This window comes from Aythya fuligula, chromosome 1 (assembly GCF_009819795.1).
Source record: "Aythya fuligula isolate bAytFul2 chromosome 1, bAytFul2.pri, whole genome shotgun sequence".
Taxonomy (NCBI): Eukaryota; Metazoa; Chordata; class Aves; order Anseriformes; family Anatidae; genus Aythya; species Aythya fuligula.
Genome location: NC_045559.1, coordinates 2,722,047 through 2,740,309, shown reverse-complemented (window position 1 = coordinate 2,740,309; position 18,263 = coordinate 2,722,047). Strand labels below are relative to the sequence as shown.

Genomic DNA, 18,263 nt, shown 5'->3' with positions numbered 1-18,263 from the left:
AGCACAAGTGGCAGGTGAAGACCAAAGCTGATCACCTAATGTCCCTTCCAGAGCACTTCTCAAGGAACAGAGGGATGAAGGCAAACAGAAGAACACAGACCAGGGGCGTGGAGATGTGTTTTTTCCCCTCGTACCTCACCTCTGTATGGTTTCCATCAACAACACAGCCGCCTGAAAACACATCTCGCACAGAGCCAGCATCATCACGCAGAGAATCATCTGCTGTGACGAGGCAGGTGACAAGCAGTGTCACTGCAAACTGTCCCCTGGGCCCGTGGATTTCGGCAAGGTAACCTACCGCAGGACCTGCACTTGTTATCTGTCCCTTTGTGCCTGCTGTCGTCGCAAACATTCCCCTGCCTGCACCGTGCACATCCTCACGCTGCAGGGGGAACCCAGCTCAGCCACTTTGGGGGTAGAAAGCTGTCAAATTTGAGCTGCAGCTTCCTCAAGGAAGGCCTTGAGGAGCTGACGGTACAGCTTCCCTGCTGCAGTGGGTCTGCTGGGGCCCCCTGTTTCTCCTGGGGTAGGAATGAAAACGCATGGTGCAGCCCCAGCATGCAGAGTGCACAGCAGCACCTCTGGATTTTGAAGCACAGATTTCATCTGGAGGGGTTAGCTGGTCATCTGAAATCTTATACGATGGTCACAGGGTGCCATCTCTGAATGCGAGGCACTGTTAAACTAAAACCTCAAAAAAAAAAAAAAAAAGCACAGAGATCACTGAATAGTCAAGAAGCAGAGAATCAAGCCTCTCTTTTCTCACTGTCAAAAAAAAAAAAAACGTACTAAACTCGTGTTGGGAACAGCTAGGAAGGTTCCCAGCAAGGGTTTAGAGCATTTTAGGGAGGTTTCCTACTGCAGTTAAACACTGCAAGGAGAAACAAGCTCACTGCAGCATCCTACACTGACAACTTCTAGCTGGAAGTGCCAACACAATGGAAATGAGGGCAAACACCCCCTTGCCATGACCAAACAATTAGTGGGGGTTTTAAAACCAGTGTCAGCTACACCAGCTCAGCAGCAGAGCCTGGATACAGGTACTCTGATGTGGTTTAGAGCCTGGAATTTTGCAGCAGATGATGGAGCACAGGGTGATCCAGGCTGGAAGGGATCTCAGGAGGCTTCTGTATCAACCTCCCGTCCAAAGCAGGGTCAGCTGAGATATCAGACCAGGTGGTTTTGTCCATTCAGGCCCTGAAATCTTCCAAGGATGGAAAGTGCACCACCCACCTGGACAACCTGCTCCAGTGCTTGCTTGTTCTCCTGTGGAAAAGGCCTTTTATCCAGTTGGAAGTCCTCTCATAGCAATTTATACCTGTAGTCTCACATCCTCCCACCACTGCGAAGAACCTTTCTGTCTTCTCAATAACCTTCCTGTAACCATGGGAAGGCAGCTGGGAGGTCCCACCCCCAGTTTCTCTTCCCCTGCTTGAAGAAGCTCCATTCTCTTATCATCTCCCCCCAAGGCAGGTTCTCCAGCTCTGGGCTATCCTCATCACCCTCCCCTGAATTAGTTCCTTTTGACAAATATTGTACTGAGGAACCCAAAACTGGCTGTAGTATTGAGATACGGTCTAGAATTTGAGTAAAGGGGAGATAATTGCTTCTTCTGAATCTACCAGCTCTGCCCTTCAGCACCCAAACCCCCAGCACTTTGATGTCATGCTAGACTCCATCATAATGAGCCCAATATGAATGCTTTTCACTGACCCATGTCCATGGAGATTCCCATCACCACCCAACACGCACACCAAGGGTAGATCACACCACGGCTCCCAGCTCCCAACTTTCTACTCGTCAGGCACCCAAGCTGGCTACGACTTCTCCAAAAAAGCGACTGTACATCAATGTAGGACACTGACAACTGCAGCCTTCACAGACGTCAAATACAGATGGGAAGTTGCACCACTCCATCACAACCGAGTGAAGCGCTCGGACTCCTGCTGGTTTTGGAAGCTGTGAGGAGAGGCCAGGGTGAACGAGCCCCTCTTGCAGAAACCAGCTTCTCAGCGGGAGCCGGAGCCTCTACAGCATGTTTTCAGAGCAGTCAAGTCCACTTGCCAAACAGTTGGGGGAAAAAAAAAAAAGAAAAAATTAAAATCCGACTCCTACAAAGCAGCAGAGGGAAGGAGAAGGAAGCAGAGTTTCCCTGCTGACATTCGCACAGAGCTGTCAGCAGCAAAATATCCTCCAGGGAACATCTAAACAGGGCAGGGTTTCTCGTCTTGTGCATATTCAGAAACTCCCTCGCCTGGAGAAACAGCGAGAATCTCTGTCTTTCCCTGCAGTTATCAGGAGCCCACAAAACTGTGTGTGACAAACCAAGGCTCAGTCTCATTAGCTCCAGCTCGTTGGGTAGAAAGCAATGTATCAGAGGAGAAAGAGGAGATATTCCTCCCTTCTCCATGTGGGTACACTGTGATATCACCAACCTGGCCAGAGCTCTTTCACCTGCAGGGTCTCTGCCCATCTATTGCCCCATTTTGCCTTCCTCAAATTGTTTTGCATGAAAAACTCAATTTTATTCCTCTGCTGCACACCCGTGGCACTCACTGGCAGCCCAGCTTTGTGGAAGGATCTGACTCCCTGCCAGTCCCACCAGGATTTAACCCACCAGGACGTACCCTGTGCTGAATGGGATCCCATCTTGTGCTGGGCAATGACTGCAGCAAGAGGGAACCATCACAGAGATCGGTGGTGATGATAAAGCTGCAGGCTTGGGTGACCTTCAGGGCTTCCTTACCAACACTGCCACAGACCAAGGTGCGTCTTCGACCAGCAACTGGCTGACTTCTCCTGTAGCTTTCAAGGCAAAGAGGTTGTAAACAGCACACAACATGAAGAACTGTTGGACAGGTGATGGGACCAGGTAGCCACAGCTACGCGGCCAAAAAAAACAGCAAAGTCTAAGCCATACAAGGCTTCCATCCCAATTATTTATCTGAGAAAGCCAACCTTCCCCAACGCAACTGAGAGATGGGCCCAAAATGAGAACTGGCAATCTGAACTCTCATATCTAAAATTCTTCCCTTGCATGTTTTGCATTGGATCCAAAGAAAGCAGAATCTCAAAAGTTCAGGATAATCCACAGGGCGGTTCACAAAATTGGCTGATACTGAAAATTTTCTACTAAATAGCGGTGATAACGGGTGGGAAGAACTGTCTAATGTGAATGAAAGCCTTTACCCAAAATGGCAGTCCACATCTAAAATGCCCTCAGACTGATGGGATTTTATGAAAAATGGAATATTGGCCATGGAGTGAAATTATTGCTTTTTAAGCCCAATTTCTTTCTCTGCAAGCAATTTAGCATTGAGGAGGCTCTGAATGAAACATTTAGATGGAATATAAAGTATTTCTTACAGGGAAGATTCAAACAAATGTAAAGGATTACTACTCTGGCTTCAAGTGCGCATTTCAAAATGGACAAATAGCTTTGTTTTGAATAAAGGTGCAATTCCTAGAGCTGTTCCCCAGCTGACATTTGTAAATGTTAAACTGCCCTTTACACCTGCACATGTACAGAGAATAATTGCAGGTAAGTTGTATTTTTTTTTTCCAGAGTGGAAACTATCTGCACAAAAGCGATGACCTGTAAGTTACACATCTAGGGAAAACGTACGAGGAATACTGAATACTGCTGCGTTCTCTTGGCAATGGCAGCTACGAGGAACATCATTTGGCCAGACAAGCTAGGAACAAAAGAGCTGAAACAATACAAAATCATACCGAGCACCTCCGTGGGTCCTCCTCCAGCTTTCTCCTGCCACCAGAGCGAAGAACGAAGCGTGTAATGAAGGAGAGTGCAAAGGGGAAGAAAACCAGATGTTTCCCAGCACCGTGCTTGTAAGAAGCACGCACCCAGGAATAGCTCCTGCTCCTGACAGGTGGCTGGGCTGCGGTTTGCAGAGACAAAACAAACCTTCAGATCTCCTGAAAGCAACCACTAAAAATTCAAAGGAGTGAGGATCGAGCACCTCCCGCCATACGCAGGAGCTCACTCTGCCTTCAAAGCCCACCAAGCACCCTGGAGCATCCTAAAGCGGTGGCAATGCTCACCAGCACAGCACGGAGGCACAGGGGACACTGTGGGACAGCGGGTAATTAGATATGGGATCTGACCAAAGCATGCAAGATGAAATATTTCTCATTAAAAAGTACCGCAGCATCTTCAATGCCCACAAGTGGTCAGGAGCTGTGTTTTGCATCTCCTCTGATTTGTCTGTTGGAGCTGTTTGATACGATCCTAACACGTCGTACCTGAGCCCCTTGCAACATTTAGTGCATTAATTTCCCCTGACACTCCTTAGAGCAAACAAAGCACTTCCTTCCCTTGGCAGGAGGGAAACAGAAGAAGACCAGAAGCTTCTGGGAGAGCAAAGAACTGAACGTGTCCATTTCTCAACCCACTTATCCCTGGACCACCTTCTCCACCCCCAAGAGGACACCAGCACCCAGCAGCCCTTTAATCAGGCTGCGGTTTCCACCACAAGATACGGACAGGGACAATTTTTTCTCCTTTTTCATAGCTCTGCATTTTTATCCTATTTATATCACCGTTCTGCAGGGCCACGCTGTGCTGTGGACAAGCTGGCAGACTTGTAGGGCATATTTCTACAGCACATTATTCAGAGCTTTCCTGTTGGTCTGCACATGTAGCTGTGTGAATGAGAGAGGGTTGCAAAATGTATTTTGCCCAGGGCAGTGAAATAGCTGGGGCCAGCCTTGTCATTCTCTTTCACTCCCTTCTTTTTCTACCCTATCTATATCTCAGTTTTTCCTTTTCTTTCTCTCTTTGTTGTCTTGGTTACACGGACAGATTCCTGATATGCTGCTAGTTTTCATTTTAATGATATGTTCCTGTAAAGCACAATATTTTACTTCGGGTTTGTGTGCCACTGGATAAATTCCTCTGACACGTGACATTTGTGTATCAACTACCAGACAGTGCTTTATGACTGCGAGTATTTCGCAGCGCTTCCACGGGTTGCATGCATCAAAATCCGATACGCGGTCTGGATCTTTCATTTAAAAATAGGAACAGGGAAAAAAGACTGAAACTGGAGGAAAAAATAAGGGAAGTTTCTGCAAAACTGTCCTCTAATTACTTGCGGTGAGTTTTCACACAACAGCTGAGCAGATCCTGCTGTACTGTGGATAATCTAATAGCCCATCTCTTTGTGCTAGCCAGAAACTCTTCACCATGGCTTCTCCAAGTACCAGGAGAAGCTGCAGTACGTGCTGTGCATGGCAGGACCCAGCAGGCAGCAGGAAAATGACAGCCCCTGGGCTTCATCCACTGGTATGCAGCGCTTCATCTCATCTCATATAGCTTATTTCAATTTACCCATATGCATTTAAAAAAAAAAAAAAACATAAATCAAACTTCATTTCAACATAATGGATCGTGCAGGAGTTGCAATTACCGACGCAGTATTTCCCTTGCTTCCTATTCAAAAGCACCTGTTTGATGAGCCAAGATGGAAAACAAAGCTTCGAAAGGCCATGAAGCCTTGGCAGGGACCAAGGAATATCAAGTGAAAAAAAAACTGAGTGCCAAATTGGCCTCGTGTGGCCCTTGGAGGGGAAAGCAGGCTGAGGTCCTGAGCTCAGATACCTTCAGGAGCCCAGGAGGAGTCAGTGATTGCAGATGTCATAGCAAGGCCCAGGCTGAACCTGCAGGAAGTGAATGTTTCCAGGCTCAACTGGTCCAAAACAACCCTTTGAGTTTGGGGGAGCTTTATTTTGCACTGACAGCTTTGCATGCCACCTCCCTGATGGAGAATTACTCAGCCCATGAAGATCTCAGCCCATGGCTCCAGCCCTGCTCTGACACACACGCCCACCGCACTAACTACCGCAGACAGAACATTCATCATGTTAGGAAAAAGAGAATAAAACGCAGCTTTCTCAAGTTACATCAGTTAGTTCAGCTCGCCTCTTCTCATTCTTTACCCTATAAGGCTGTCCCCACTCCTCACCACGCTCGGTAAAAAACAAAAAGCTTTCTCACTCCCATTTTCCCCTTTTAAAAAAAAGATGAGATGTTGGATTCTGCAATGTGACCTGCAAAGGCAAAGACAGAGCTACGTCTGAGTTTGCTTCTCCTGGAGCCAAAAGAAAAAACAAATGCTTGCAAGTGCAGAGAAGCAGCGTCATTCTTAACCATTTAGGTCTTTCGGATATTTACTATTCAGATCTCAGCTGTCCTATTTCTTTCCCCAAGAGACTGGCTGGAGGACTGAACAGCTTATTATGATATCACAGATGACAAGGAAGCAAAACCTAATTAGTCAGGGGAGGAGATTACTTTTATTACAATGGTTTAAAAAACAATTTGGCTCCTTTTCCACATGCTTGAACAGACCATTAAAAAAGAAAAAATACACACCTTATTCTTTGTAAAAGCATCAGCAGCCTTTCCTCTGTTGAACAGGACTGGAGATGTTTGTCAGTGGGCATGATCCTGTTCCCCTTACAAACCTCACACAGCACAGGGGCCATGCCATCTGAATTTAAAACTTTGATACCATTTTTAAGTGAAACAGCAAGTGGAGGAACATAAAGAAGATCTAAGATCTCTGGTTTTGTATCTGTGAACAAATGACTCCCGTCCTCCTTTCCACTCTGTCCATCATATATACAACCCATATGGGCAACCTTTTAATAGCACCATCATCTCCCCAGTTTGAGGTTATTATTTGTAAAAAGGAATTCAAAGAGGTGTCAACACCCAACAGAACGTCCAAGGCTCAGTCCAACCTCCCCTCCCAGTGTATCACCCATCTCCATTATTCTCACAAAGCCAAAATCTCCTCACACACACGATATTTTGCAACATGCCCAGCCCAAGCATTCAAACATTGCCAGATTGGCACGGAGGTGTTGAAAAGCATGTGGTGCCCATCATTAACACGAGAAGATCAGTTCTACCACCTTCTGCTGCTTATAGAAAAGCATCTACCAAAAGCACCAGGTAAAAAAAATCCCAGTTTCTACCTCTTAAGGCCTCTACAACTGCCTTACATGATGAACAACAGCAGGCTGTTACACGACAGCCATGCAACAGGCGTATTTTTAGTGAGAATGCAGAGTGAGGAACATAAGCTCAAACACAATAAAGGATGAATTTATTTCTGTGGCATCAGCCATGGTTACTCCACCAGCATAAAGCTCATTATCATTCAGATAGCTTCCTTTTGCTGAAAACACTTCCTACAGCACAAGCACCCAGCAACCACTAATCCCATGCTGGGCTTGTGGTAAAGTCATGGTCCAGTCACATTGCTCTGAAGAAAGATCTCCAGAGCATGAATCCCATTTCTTAACAAACTTCAGGCACAATCCTGTTTTCTCCGGCATGCACCATGTGATCAACTACTTAATTAGAGATGGTCTGAACACACAAAAAAATCTGTTGGATTTAAACTGCATCAAGTCTGCCCGCGGTTTGACTTCAGACATTCTTTTGCAGATAAAACCAATTTGTGAGTCTGCCTTTCTCACGTCAGCTTTACTCTTTGGGGGTCAAATGCGACTGTTTGCCAACCAAAACAACATTTGCTATCCCAGTGTAGGTGATGCACCTTACAATAAGGATTGCATTCACACACAACACCACCACACTGCCAATCTCCGTAAGAACGTGAAAATAAGAGTTAAAGGACCACGTTAGGTCTTACCTTCTTGAGCTTCCCACTCTTGGTTCCCACAAAAGCCAGGGAGTGGTTCTTGTAAACGTAGGCAATCACGGATGTCATTCTGTCTCCGTCCTCAGTGAAAATGGGGAGCCCACGCACCATTGATGATACTCCCAACGGGGCATTCATATCCAGGCCACAGAAATTGTCATCAATCGTTAACAGCTGTAAACAACAAGGAAGACAGCATGAAAAAGTGAAGCCACTAATTCTTTAGCTATCTGCAAAGTATCCATCCAACCGCGGCCACCGTTATGCAACATGCCTATAATTTATGCAGACTGACAAATTGATGACAAAGGCAGGACTGGAGGATTACAAAGGTGGAAATAAATTGTCCAGAGTCTCATGATGAGTTACAGACAGAAGGCGCACTGGAAACTTGTTTCTCTTGAATGACAGCCCAGCAGGATATATTATTTTAAGCATTTTTCCTACTACTTTACCAGTCTCTTTTAGCTAGCACTCAAAGTCCATTGAAAGTTTTAAACATTTCTAGGTCTGTCAAAAGTAATGTTTGCACATCATTCTCCAGGGATCCAGAATACAAACCACTGAGCTAAATCTACATTAGCAAATAAGATGGTGTTGCCTTCAACTTGAGGGAGTTACAGAAGAGCAACAGCAGAACAATGTGGACAACTCTTCTACCCTACCTCACAGCACGATCTGGAAAATAGGTGAGATTAATACAGGTTGGCAGTGTGAAGGTCCCACAGAGTAACGCAAATACAGATGAAGTTCCAAATATTACAGCATGCAATTGCCAAAGCAATTAGACTTTACTGACTTCAGTGTGACCACTTACACATCTGAAGCTAAGCACCTGATTAATTTTTTTTTTTGCTGGACTAAGGCCTAGAAAAGCAATAATTCAGTCTACGAGAAAGTTACTTGATCTTCTTATATTGATAAAGAAGAGCTGTGACCATTTTCTTTATCTGAGATCACATCTTCTGGGAAGCATGGCTAGAATATGTGCTGCTCCTTGATTGAGTTCACACAGGCAGCAAAAGCCTGAGTGTTGATTCATTTTGTCCTCACCCAGCAATTACAGGAAATAATTACAGATGTTTTTGCTGAATGGAAAAATAATGTGTCCTAAACATATTTATAAACAAATAAAATCTACACGGAATTCAAACAGCCATTAGTAAGGAAGAGCTAGCCTGAGCTCTGGCCTGCAAAAGTCATTAGTGTTTGAGGACTGCCCTTTCAGAGCTAAAACACCATCTCAAAGTGCAATTACAGATCAGATCAAGAGCGTTTATGAGCTGCAGACAGGATATTGCTAGTCTACAATGCTAGCACAAAATTTAAGATAAATCTGCATCCCAGATCCAAAGGCCAAATTCATCTGAGGTCTAGCACCACCGCACTGATCACCATGCTGCAGACCCCCATGACAGCATGGCTTGCTGGTGTCAAGCGTTTCTGTGGATAATGAGAACATGCCCAACTGTATTATGTAGCTCAGGAAGAAAAGGAGAAAAAAAAAAAAAAAAAAAAAAAAAAAAAACACAGCTTGATAACTCGGGAAGTACCAAAGATGTCAGAAGCAGCAACACTACCCAGATTTTTCGGCAAGGTGTGGGACACCGAGGTGGAGGAGCAGCATGTTGGTCTGATGCAGTGTCACCAGCCTTCTGTTCCCCAGTTTGCTACCTGACACATCGCCCGGCACAGGATCCACCTCACCTAGCTTCAACCACATGAAATGTTAAAAAGTGGCCTACAGCAGTCGCATAAACCATCCCTGTAATCAAGGAAAGGAGGTATGCCGAAGATCAAACCATCCTTTCAACCCTGGAATGCACTGGATCACCTCATGGTAGAGCAAGTGACTGCAAAAGGACTCCAGAAGTCCCCCAAGCCTAGGATGCACCATGCTTTGAGCAGGAAGCTGGACTGGGTGACCCCCTGGGGTCCCTTCCCACTGAATTATCCCACTGAAGCAGGATTTGAGAAAAATTCAGGATTTGAAGTCAGTTTGCCCAGAAACACTTGACAAGCTGAGGGAAAAATCATTTCAGACTGAAAGCGAAAGATCCCCACACCTTCTACAAACGGCAGAAAAGGGGGCAAGGGAAAACCCTGCTTTGCCATGGTGCTGGAAGAAAATAAGAAACACAAAACAGCGTTCTTCTCTACCAAGAGTGAAAAACTTAATAGGACCAGCGGACAACTTACCTAGGGTGCAGCACATCCACCTCAAACCACAGATGACACCAGCAAGCAGTGAAAACGGAGAGCAGAGCGGGCACAGGCTTAGGGGTCCCCCTAGCATGGCAGAGCCCCTAGGACACTCAAGAGACCAGCAGCTCTCATTAGTTGTACTAATGGAGTCCCTGCTCCCTCAGCAGCAACCTTTCCCTTGGGGCAGGGGCTGGTGGCAGGCCTGCCTGCTTGCCAAAGGTGGAGGACCTCCTGCTGCTAGTGGGCGAGCTGTAGGAAGCCATGAGGAGGACACATAGCATCAGGGAGGCTGAGGAGGAGTTATATGGATCCTAGCAGTCAGCAGCCTGTGCCCAAACAGCCCAAAATTCCCCCAGCACCACTAAAAGAATGCGCAGGGGGGAGGGAAGGGGGCTGGGCAATGACACCACAGAGGGGAAGCTGAAAGCAATGGGGAGCAGCAGGAGGAAGGGCCTGCCCCCAGGGGTCTGGTGTGCCCTTACAGCCTGAAGTGGCCTTACAGAAGCACTTCACCCCTCTGCTGACCGAAAAGACCCGTTGCAGGGGGTTGGGGCTGAGTAAAACAGCCTGGCCTGCTCCCCACAGAACAACCAGTCCCACTAAGAAAAGGCTGTGGGTGATAGCAGCAGGAGACTCTCCTGTGAGAGGTACAGAGCTGCTCATCTGCTGACCTGAGCTGCTCTCGAGGGAAGCCTGCTGCTCACCAGGGGCTCATATCAAGGTTATCACTAATAGACCACCAAGCCTCGTACAGCCTAAAGACTGTTATCTACTGCTGCTGTTTCCCATGGGCACCAGTGATGCAGCCAGAAGCAGTCAGAGGAGCATCGAGAGGGATTACAGAGCCCTGGGAGCAGCAGGAAAGGACTCAGAAGCACAGGTAGTTTTTTAAATCAGTTCTCTCAGTCAAAGGGAAAGGGCCAGCTGAATCTGGCAAACCAGCAGATGGTTACAGGACTGGTGCCACAGCCAGGGGTTCACCTGCTTAGACCATGGGTCTTGCTTTAAGAACCCTGGTCTGCTGAGAGCTGATAGGGTTCACCTGTCAGAGAAGGGTTAAAACATCTTTGGTTATAGGCTTACCAGGCTGGTGAAGAGGGCTTTAAACTATAGTTGTGGAATAACCCAATCCATCCCACTCCTCCCAGTTTGCTGCCAATGTCAGCAACAGATACCCAGAGCCTGGAAAAGGGTCGTGGGTCAGCAGGAGAGCACCTGAAGAGCAGCACGAAGGAATTCCAGCCACTCCAGCTGGGAAGTCAGCTTCATCAGGGTCCCCACTCAAATGTCTCTATCCAAATGCAGGTAGCAGGAGTAATAAACAAGAGGAGTTAGAGATGTCATAGCCTGCAGGGCTATGACTTCATTGGCATTGTAGTCATGGTGGGATTGCTTCCATGACTGCAGTGTTAGGATGGCTGGACACAAGCTCTTTAGGAAAGACAGGCAGGAAAGAAGTGGACATTTAGGAAAGAAGGGGACATTGCCCTCTATGTCAATGAGCAGCTGGAGCACGAGGAACTCTGCCTGGGGATGGATGAGGAATTGGCAGAGAACTGATGGGTCAAGATTAAAGGGAAGGTAGGGAAAGGGGACATTGTAGTGGTGGTCTGCTACAGGCCACCTGGTCAGGAAGACCAAGCACATGAGGCCTTTTATAGACAGATAGAAACAGCCTCAAGTTTGCAAGCCCTGGTCTTCATGTGAGACTTGAACCACCCTGATATCTGTTGGAGGGACAGCACAGCAGGGCACAGGCAATCCAGGAGGTTCCTGAAATGCACTGGTAACTTCCTTCTCCAAGTTATAGAGGAGCTAACGAGTAGAGATGCTACGTTGGATCTCATTCTCACCAACAAGGAGGGACTGGTGGAGAGTATAAACCCCAAGGGCAGCCTTGGATGCAGTGACCATGACATGGTGTAGTTTAGGATCCTAAGGGCACAGCAAGCTCACTACCCTGGGCTTTGGGAGAGCAGACTTTACCCTCTTCAGGGATCTACTTGGAAGAATACCAAGGGACAAAGCCCTGGAGGGAAGAGGGACCCAAAAAGCTAGTTAATATTCAAGGATCATACTTCCCAACAAAGAGGAAGTCAGACAAAAACACCAGGAGGCCTGCATGGATGAACAAGGAGCTCCTGGACAAATTAAAACAGAGAGAGGATGCCTACAGAGGGTAGAAGCAAGGACAGATAGCTTCGGAGGAATGCAGAGACATTAGAAGATCTTTAAGTCCCTTCCAATCCAAAGTATTCTATGATTGTATGCTACCCCCCAACAGCACAGCCCAAAGTAATTTAGAGACCAAAACGGGCCCTGCAATCATCTGCTCTACCTTCCTGCATGACCCAGGACATTGTATCTCAGACAGGAGTTTCCTGCATTATTTTTCAGGGAGATGCAAGCTACTTCTGCTTGTTCTCCAGGCATCCAGACATGTCTGAGCTTGTGTGGCTGAAAGAATACAGCATTGAGTCCTCTGCAGTGCACTCTATCAACAGCAGGGATGTGTTAGCTAGAGCATGACTGCTGTGGATGCATATCAGAGCTTACATAGCCAGAATAAGCTCTTATCAGCCTGCAAAACCCTAAGAGGATACAGACCCAGAAATCCCAGCATCAAACACAATAACCTGTAGTTGATCTACAGCACATCCCCAGCCTGTTGAGGCTTAATTAATCCAATTGCCACAGGTTAGTTCCTCCTCCAACAGATTGGGCCCAGCTCCAGCTGAAGTTAGACCTAACCTTAACAGGGCTGAAATCAAGCTTTTCCCACCTACAGGCACAGAACTAACTTTAAGCCCACTGATTTCATCTCACTCCCCTGAGATCATTTACAGAAGGACACATCCAAACACCAAAACAAGTTTGAAGAGTGAAATCAGTGCATTAAAAAGATGAGGTTCAGATGAGAGCTAGGACCATCACAGCGCACCTTAACCTCTGAGATGTGAAGGGATGTTTAAGGGCAGATCAGGCCAAGCTGTACAGTCATGTGCCCTTGCACAGATGCTGGAGAAGCAATTGCACAGTTACAGTTTGAAAGTAGACAACAGTCCCCCAAGAAGGAGCTTGGAGGAAGAGTAAGGCCAGCAAGTCACACATTGCATGAAAACAATTTTCATTTAACACATTGGGATTATTTCCTCAGGGGATCATCTACAACAATAAAATAAAAAAAATACCAGTGAGTTAAACCCTACAAATAAACATCAGCTAACTTCTGTGCAGCTGGGGCTCTCAGCTGCACGCACAACATCTTTGTAAAGGCAGAAATACAGTCATCTTCTTCAGCAAAGAGAAACACGTAAGGAAATTTGGATTTATGATGAAAGGGTCAGGAGTTGCAAGCGCAGGTTTATTTTCAATTCCAGACACTCCTAACAGCAATATAAAGTAGCCACGTTAAACTCTCTGGAGCTTCTCTGCTTGGCAATTTCACGTTAACGACTTTCCAGAATGAAAGCGGAGGTGAGGACATGAATTCACTCTGCTCACAACACTGCTGGCACGCCAGCTGGGATATCAGGGAGGGGCAAAGGGAAGATCTAAAGAGGCAGGAAAGCAATCAGCAATTCTTGCATCTTGAGCAGTTAAATCTAACCCAGAAATTCACAGTGTGGTCTGTAGGTAACTCAGAAAGGAAGGGGGGGGCCTTGTGGTTGAGATGCTGGAATGGAGTCAAACCAGCATCCTGCATCACGTTCCACCTGCCAGTGAGGGAATATTACTCACTGCCCCTCTGCCCCAGGGAAGCTGCTAAACACAGGTTTATTAGGTGCTTTACATATCCAAAATATCTTCATGTGAGAGTGATTGGCAGCTCCCAGGGCGTAAATGCCCTCCCGAGTCCCACCAGCTGCCTCTCCATCTCACGCTGATGCGCAGTGGGGAGCCAGCTGGTGAGAGGCTGCTGTCTGCTCCTGCCACTGCTCCCTGCATCGGCAAGCAGAGGTTTCATCTGCAGCAGTGACACCGTGGCCAAGTGTCACGTTCGCCAGTGAAATAGGAAGGATGTGCAAAGAATGGCCCTGATTTACAGGAGGATCCTGGCAGGCATCTGCCTTCTCCAGGATTAAGCCTATCAAATAAATAATGAACGCATCCAAACCCTCCTGAAGAGGATGGTTTTACAAGGCTCGTGCTGGCTTAGGTCTCTAGAGATTCACCGACTCCCCAAAACCCCCAAACTCAGCAGAAGGGTTAGAGCTGATTACAACACCTCCCTCATTGATCTCATCTGATTGCCCAGCAGAAGCGCTGGGCATTGCACTACAGGCTGAAGTGCAAGGTATTTGGGGGACAGTGCAAATAGTGCTCCTACTGATCTGCAGGTGTCCCTTAAACATCTGCTTTAGGAATTTGCCTCCGAAAGAGCCCCTGATAATCAAATACAGCCTAATCCATATTTTGGGAAAAGCTTCGGTAAAGGATTAGCCATCCCTCATTCCTCCTTGCTTTCACTCGGGTAAAATCTTCCTTCCCCATCAAAGCACGAGGGCCTTTTTCCAGATATCTCAGCAGGCTCCAAAGCAATTCCCCAGACTCACCGGGGATAAAGGCTGTCCCAACGGCCAAGTCTCTCGCCTTTGATTTACAGCTAATGCCTAATAGCCTTGTCTTCATACAGTGGCAGGTACTTGGCTTCTCACTCTTGTTATCTCAGGCTTGGCTACTCCAGATGATGGAGGGAATGCATACATTACGGCTGCGTGTGTTGCCAGCAGAGCCAGGGAGCCAAGAGCAGTAAGAAATTAACAGCAATATGCAGTTGAATCTTTGCAAGGTCCCAGGGTCTCTTCATCACCCGTGTGCATGATCTTCTCAACAGCAAGGACTGAGCTTCCTGATGAGGATGGACATGTGTCCTGCTCCACAATATATTTAAAAATCTAGAGAGATGGACGTCCTAGGGAAATCTGTCACCAGGAATTTTCAGTACCCTTAAGCTGGATTGGATCTGCCTCTGACCTCCTGCATTCTTAGCAGGATCTCTGCTTCTGACCTCTAGCTCTCCCTTCTGACACCACTGGGACACGTGGACTTGGCTCATCCAGCCTTCTCCCCACATTCTGTGCTGTGAACAGTGGCAGGACCACTAAATTACAGGCAGTGGCTACCAGTGTCTAGCCATGAGGTCCTGGCGCAGGATGGAGACAGCTCCTCTGACACTCACCTTGTGCCACATCATTCACATAATTTGATGCCTGTTACTGCCCTCCCATCACATGCATTCCTGACACTGGGTGAGGAAAAAAAAATGTGGGCTTGCCCAGTGACCACCAACAGCTATAGACCTTTGTCATCTGCAATTCAAGGCCCGGGGAAATTTTGTGGGCAAAAAGATGGGAACCCTGGGCCACCGACCAAAGACAGCACAGCTCACCAACAAATCCACTCTTCAGCAGTTAGCCCGCAGTCTAACGACATACAAAAATATCCAGTGCCATTTCCCTAGGGTGCTTAGTGATATAATGGAAGCTGGATAAAGAGCCAGCATTTGGAAATACATTATAATTGCACGCTGCTTTTCACTTGTGCAACCACAGCAGTGGTTACCACGCAATTACATGTCACCATATACAAATGACAGTGCAGTTACAGTAACTTTACCAATTACAGGGAAATTGTACCCACTATGCTAAGAGGTTTTCACTTAGATATCATTCAGGAACACAAGACCGGGGAAAAGTTGCTCAAATTAACTAGAACTTGTACCAGCGTTTGGTTTTGGGGTCTGTAGTTTAAGCATCAGTTCAAGGGCTGGTGTCAAGTTTCCAGAGTGCTGCAGAATCTTAATGTGGTACAGACTTGTTATGTCTGCATTTATGTTCCTGCTGGACTGAGAGCATAAGGCTTCCCAACAGCCTCTGCCATCTACCTCCACATCGTAAAATTTGCAATTTCCTGAAGAGGAGGCTGCCTCTCTTATGGGGACCAACAGGTTTTTGTAGTCTTCAGGCCTTTTGCTCGGCAGAGCTCAGTGATTATTGCTAAGAAGCAACAGTGGCTATTAATTTAGCATCTCCTAGTTCTGAATTTCTGCATGATTACTGTGCCAAAAGATGTGTACAATATCCATTGATCAGTGAACCCCTAAATATACTCTAGACCCCAATACTGCAAAATTTAAGCAACGCTGGCAGTAAGTTGGCTTTTCTTCTTTCTTGCTGCAGACCCTGGAGACGCAGACCACAGCTGTGTCGCAGCCACAGGACCAGTGAGCAGCAGGTGCAGATGCTTTTCAGCCCGTGGCATGTTCCTCAACTCATATTCTCACTTTTGCTGTGAACATTGCCTTACCGCAGGCATGGGTCTGGTCAGCAGCAGGATTTCTGCTCTGGAAGCAGCAGCAGGCTATCAGAAGGAAACAGTTCATATCCTCCAAAGGAGAAAACTAAGACTGACTATGTGCTTTTGTTACATCACGTATATTTCATTTTCGGGCCCCCAGGCCAATACTGTCCTCAGCAAAATGACATATTTGCTTCTTGGCCACTTGCAGAGAAGACACTCCTAGCATTACGAGCGAAGGTGCAATTAAAAATCCAGCCTGAAAACACCACCAGGTTAATGAATCCGTGTTACTGGCAGATGGTGTACTGATGTGACCTCCGCTATATCCTTCAGGTCCTTCATCAACTTCAATTCCAAGTGTCTGCCATGAAAAATAGTCACTCTGTGTCAAGATAAACAAGATGAGGTGTGGAACCAACTCAGATACGTGGGAATATATTTCTGTGGGATATTTACACTCTCTCTGTTTTGATATTGTAAGTTAAGGGATAATTCAGAGCCTTGGTTAGAACCCAAGCAAGTGATGTAGGCAGGGAAGAGGGGCAGTACCTCCAGCAGCAACGCAGGCTGTCAAACTGAGATATCCCAAACGCTCCCATTCATGGAAGCCTTCACACCCCACATCCCATTCATCATCGCTGTGTCAGCCAAATCTCTCTTTCGCAAATCATTTCCACCTCCTCCAAAAAAAAAATAAAATAAAAATCTGGCATTACAATTCCAAACCTCAGTATTAACACGCCAAGCCATGCAGCTGGGGTGAAAACCAGATCGCTGAGGTGTGTGGTCCCTGAGGTTCCTTCCCTCCCAAGCGGGAAACTGTCTGCAAACAGGAAGAAGGGATGGGACCTAAAGAGCAGCAAATGTGGTTGTAAAAGGAAGCTGAGCTCCTCTGCAGTCCCATAAACTTTCCTCTGCTGGCTGAGAGGCTGGAGGATTGTGTGGATGAGGCACTGAAGGATAAACAGAGGAATATGATCTCTGTAGCTCTCAGCTCGGTGCTTTCCGTGAGCTCGAAGAAATTCACTTAAAAAATTTCACGCGCCCCCAAAAAAGAGATTATTGAGTGTGGAGACTCTGCCTTTGAAACTGCCATGGTCTATTGGGTAAACAAACATTTGGGGATTTTTCAGAAGTGAAGTATTGATCAAATAAGCTGCTAGAGCTCTCCTGTAAGAACATATTCCAGCTGCAAAGCTGTGTTATGCACCTGAAACACAGCAGCACTGACTTCCCCTGGTGCTGCCGGGGAGCAAATGTCACAGAGGGAAAATCCTGGGTGAAAAGGGTTGTTCTGTGTAGGCAGAAAGAAGCCTACAGAGAGGGAAAAATTGCCCCTAAAGGACATTGGATTTCCATGGTAAGCCAAAGGTGATCTGTGTAACAAATTCCATCAACAGCACCGGTGAAAGAGGTGAAAGAGAACTGAGCTCTGTGTCCTGCCAGCTCTGCCTCCGTAATCCCGAGCATCCTTGCCATAACTTGCGTTTCCCTCAGCTGTGTCCACCGAAAAGAGATGCCCAGCAAGGAGACCTTCCCCACGTTAAACTCTTATGTTCGTCTTCACCCCCGGCCCAATATCTCCTGCTACTTGCTGGTAACAGAATGGTTAAACCTGGGCTGAGACGGAGCATTTCTGGCAGCTGCCAGACACCCTCATTCCTATTCCAGTGACGCACACCAGCACCTTGCCGGATAGAGTCCAGCTGCCTCCCCTATGCTGGCACCACCAGACATTCTCCGCTGAATCACAATTACTATAATTATTATTTTGTTACACAGGCGAAATTATCATTTGGGCTGCAAAGTGCCACGCGCACCAACAGCGCTGGATAAATTAAACAACAACGCTGCTTTGCATGCAGGCGACACCTTCTCCCAGAGCCGCCTAAAAGCATTAATTAAGCCTCGCTGTGGTCCTGCAAAGGTAAGCTAAGTGTTGTAACGAACAACATGTATCTGTTGTTGCTCTTCAGCATGGGGAAATTGCTGGGTTGGGTACGAGAGACCCCGGCGTGCTCACCAAATAATGGAGAGTCGAAGGCTGCGCGTCTGTATCAG

The 18,263-nt window shown here is 46.9% G+C and overlaps 1 protein-coding gene across 2 annotated transcripts in view; it reads right to left on the bottom strand.

Moving 5' to 3' along the window:
• The window catches only part of PLXNA4 (plexin A4), a 403,695-nt gene that overhangs the window by 348,439 nt on the left and 36,993 nt on the right, over positions 1–18,263 (bottom strand). For both annotated transcript variants that reach the window (XM_032202674.1, XM_032202682.1), the window contains exon 3: positions 7,686–7,868. In XM_032202674.1, the coding sequence (XP_032058565.1) occupies positions 7,686–7,868 (183 nt within the window). The remainder of the gene's footprint in view (positions 1–7,685; positions 7,869–18,263) is intronic.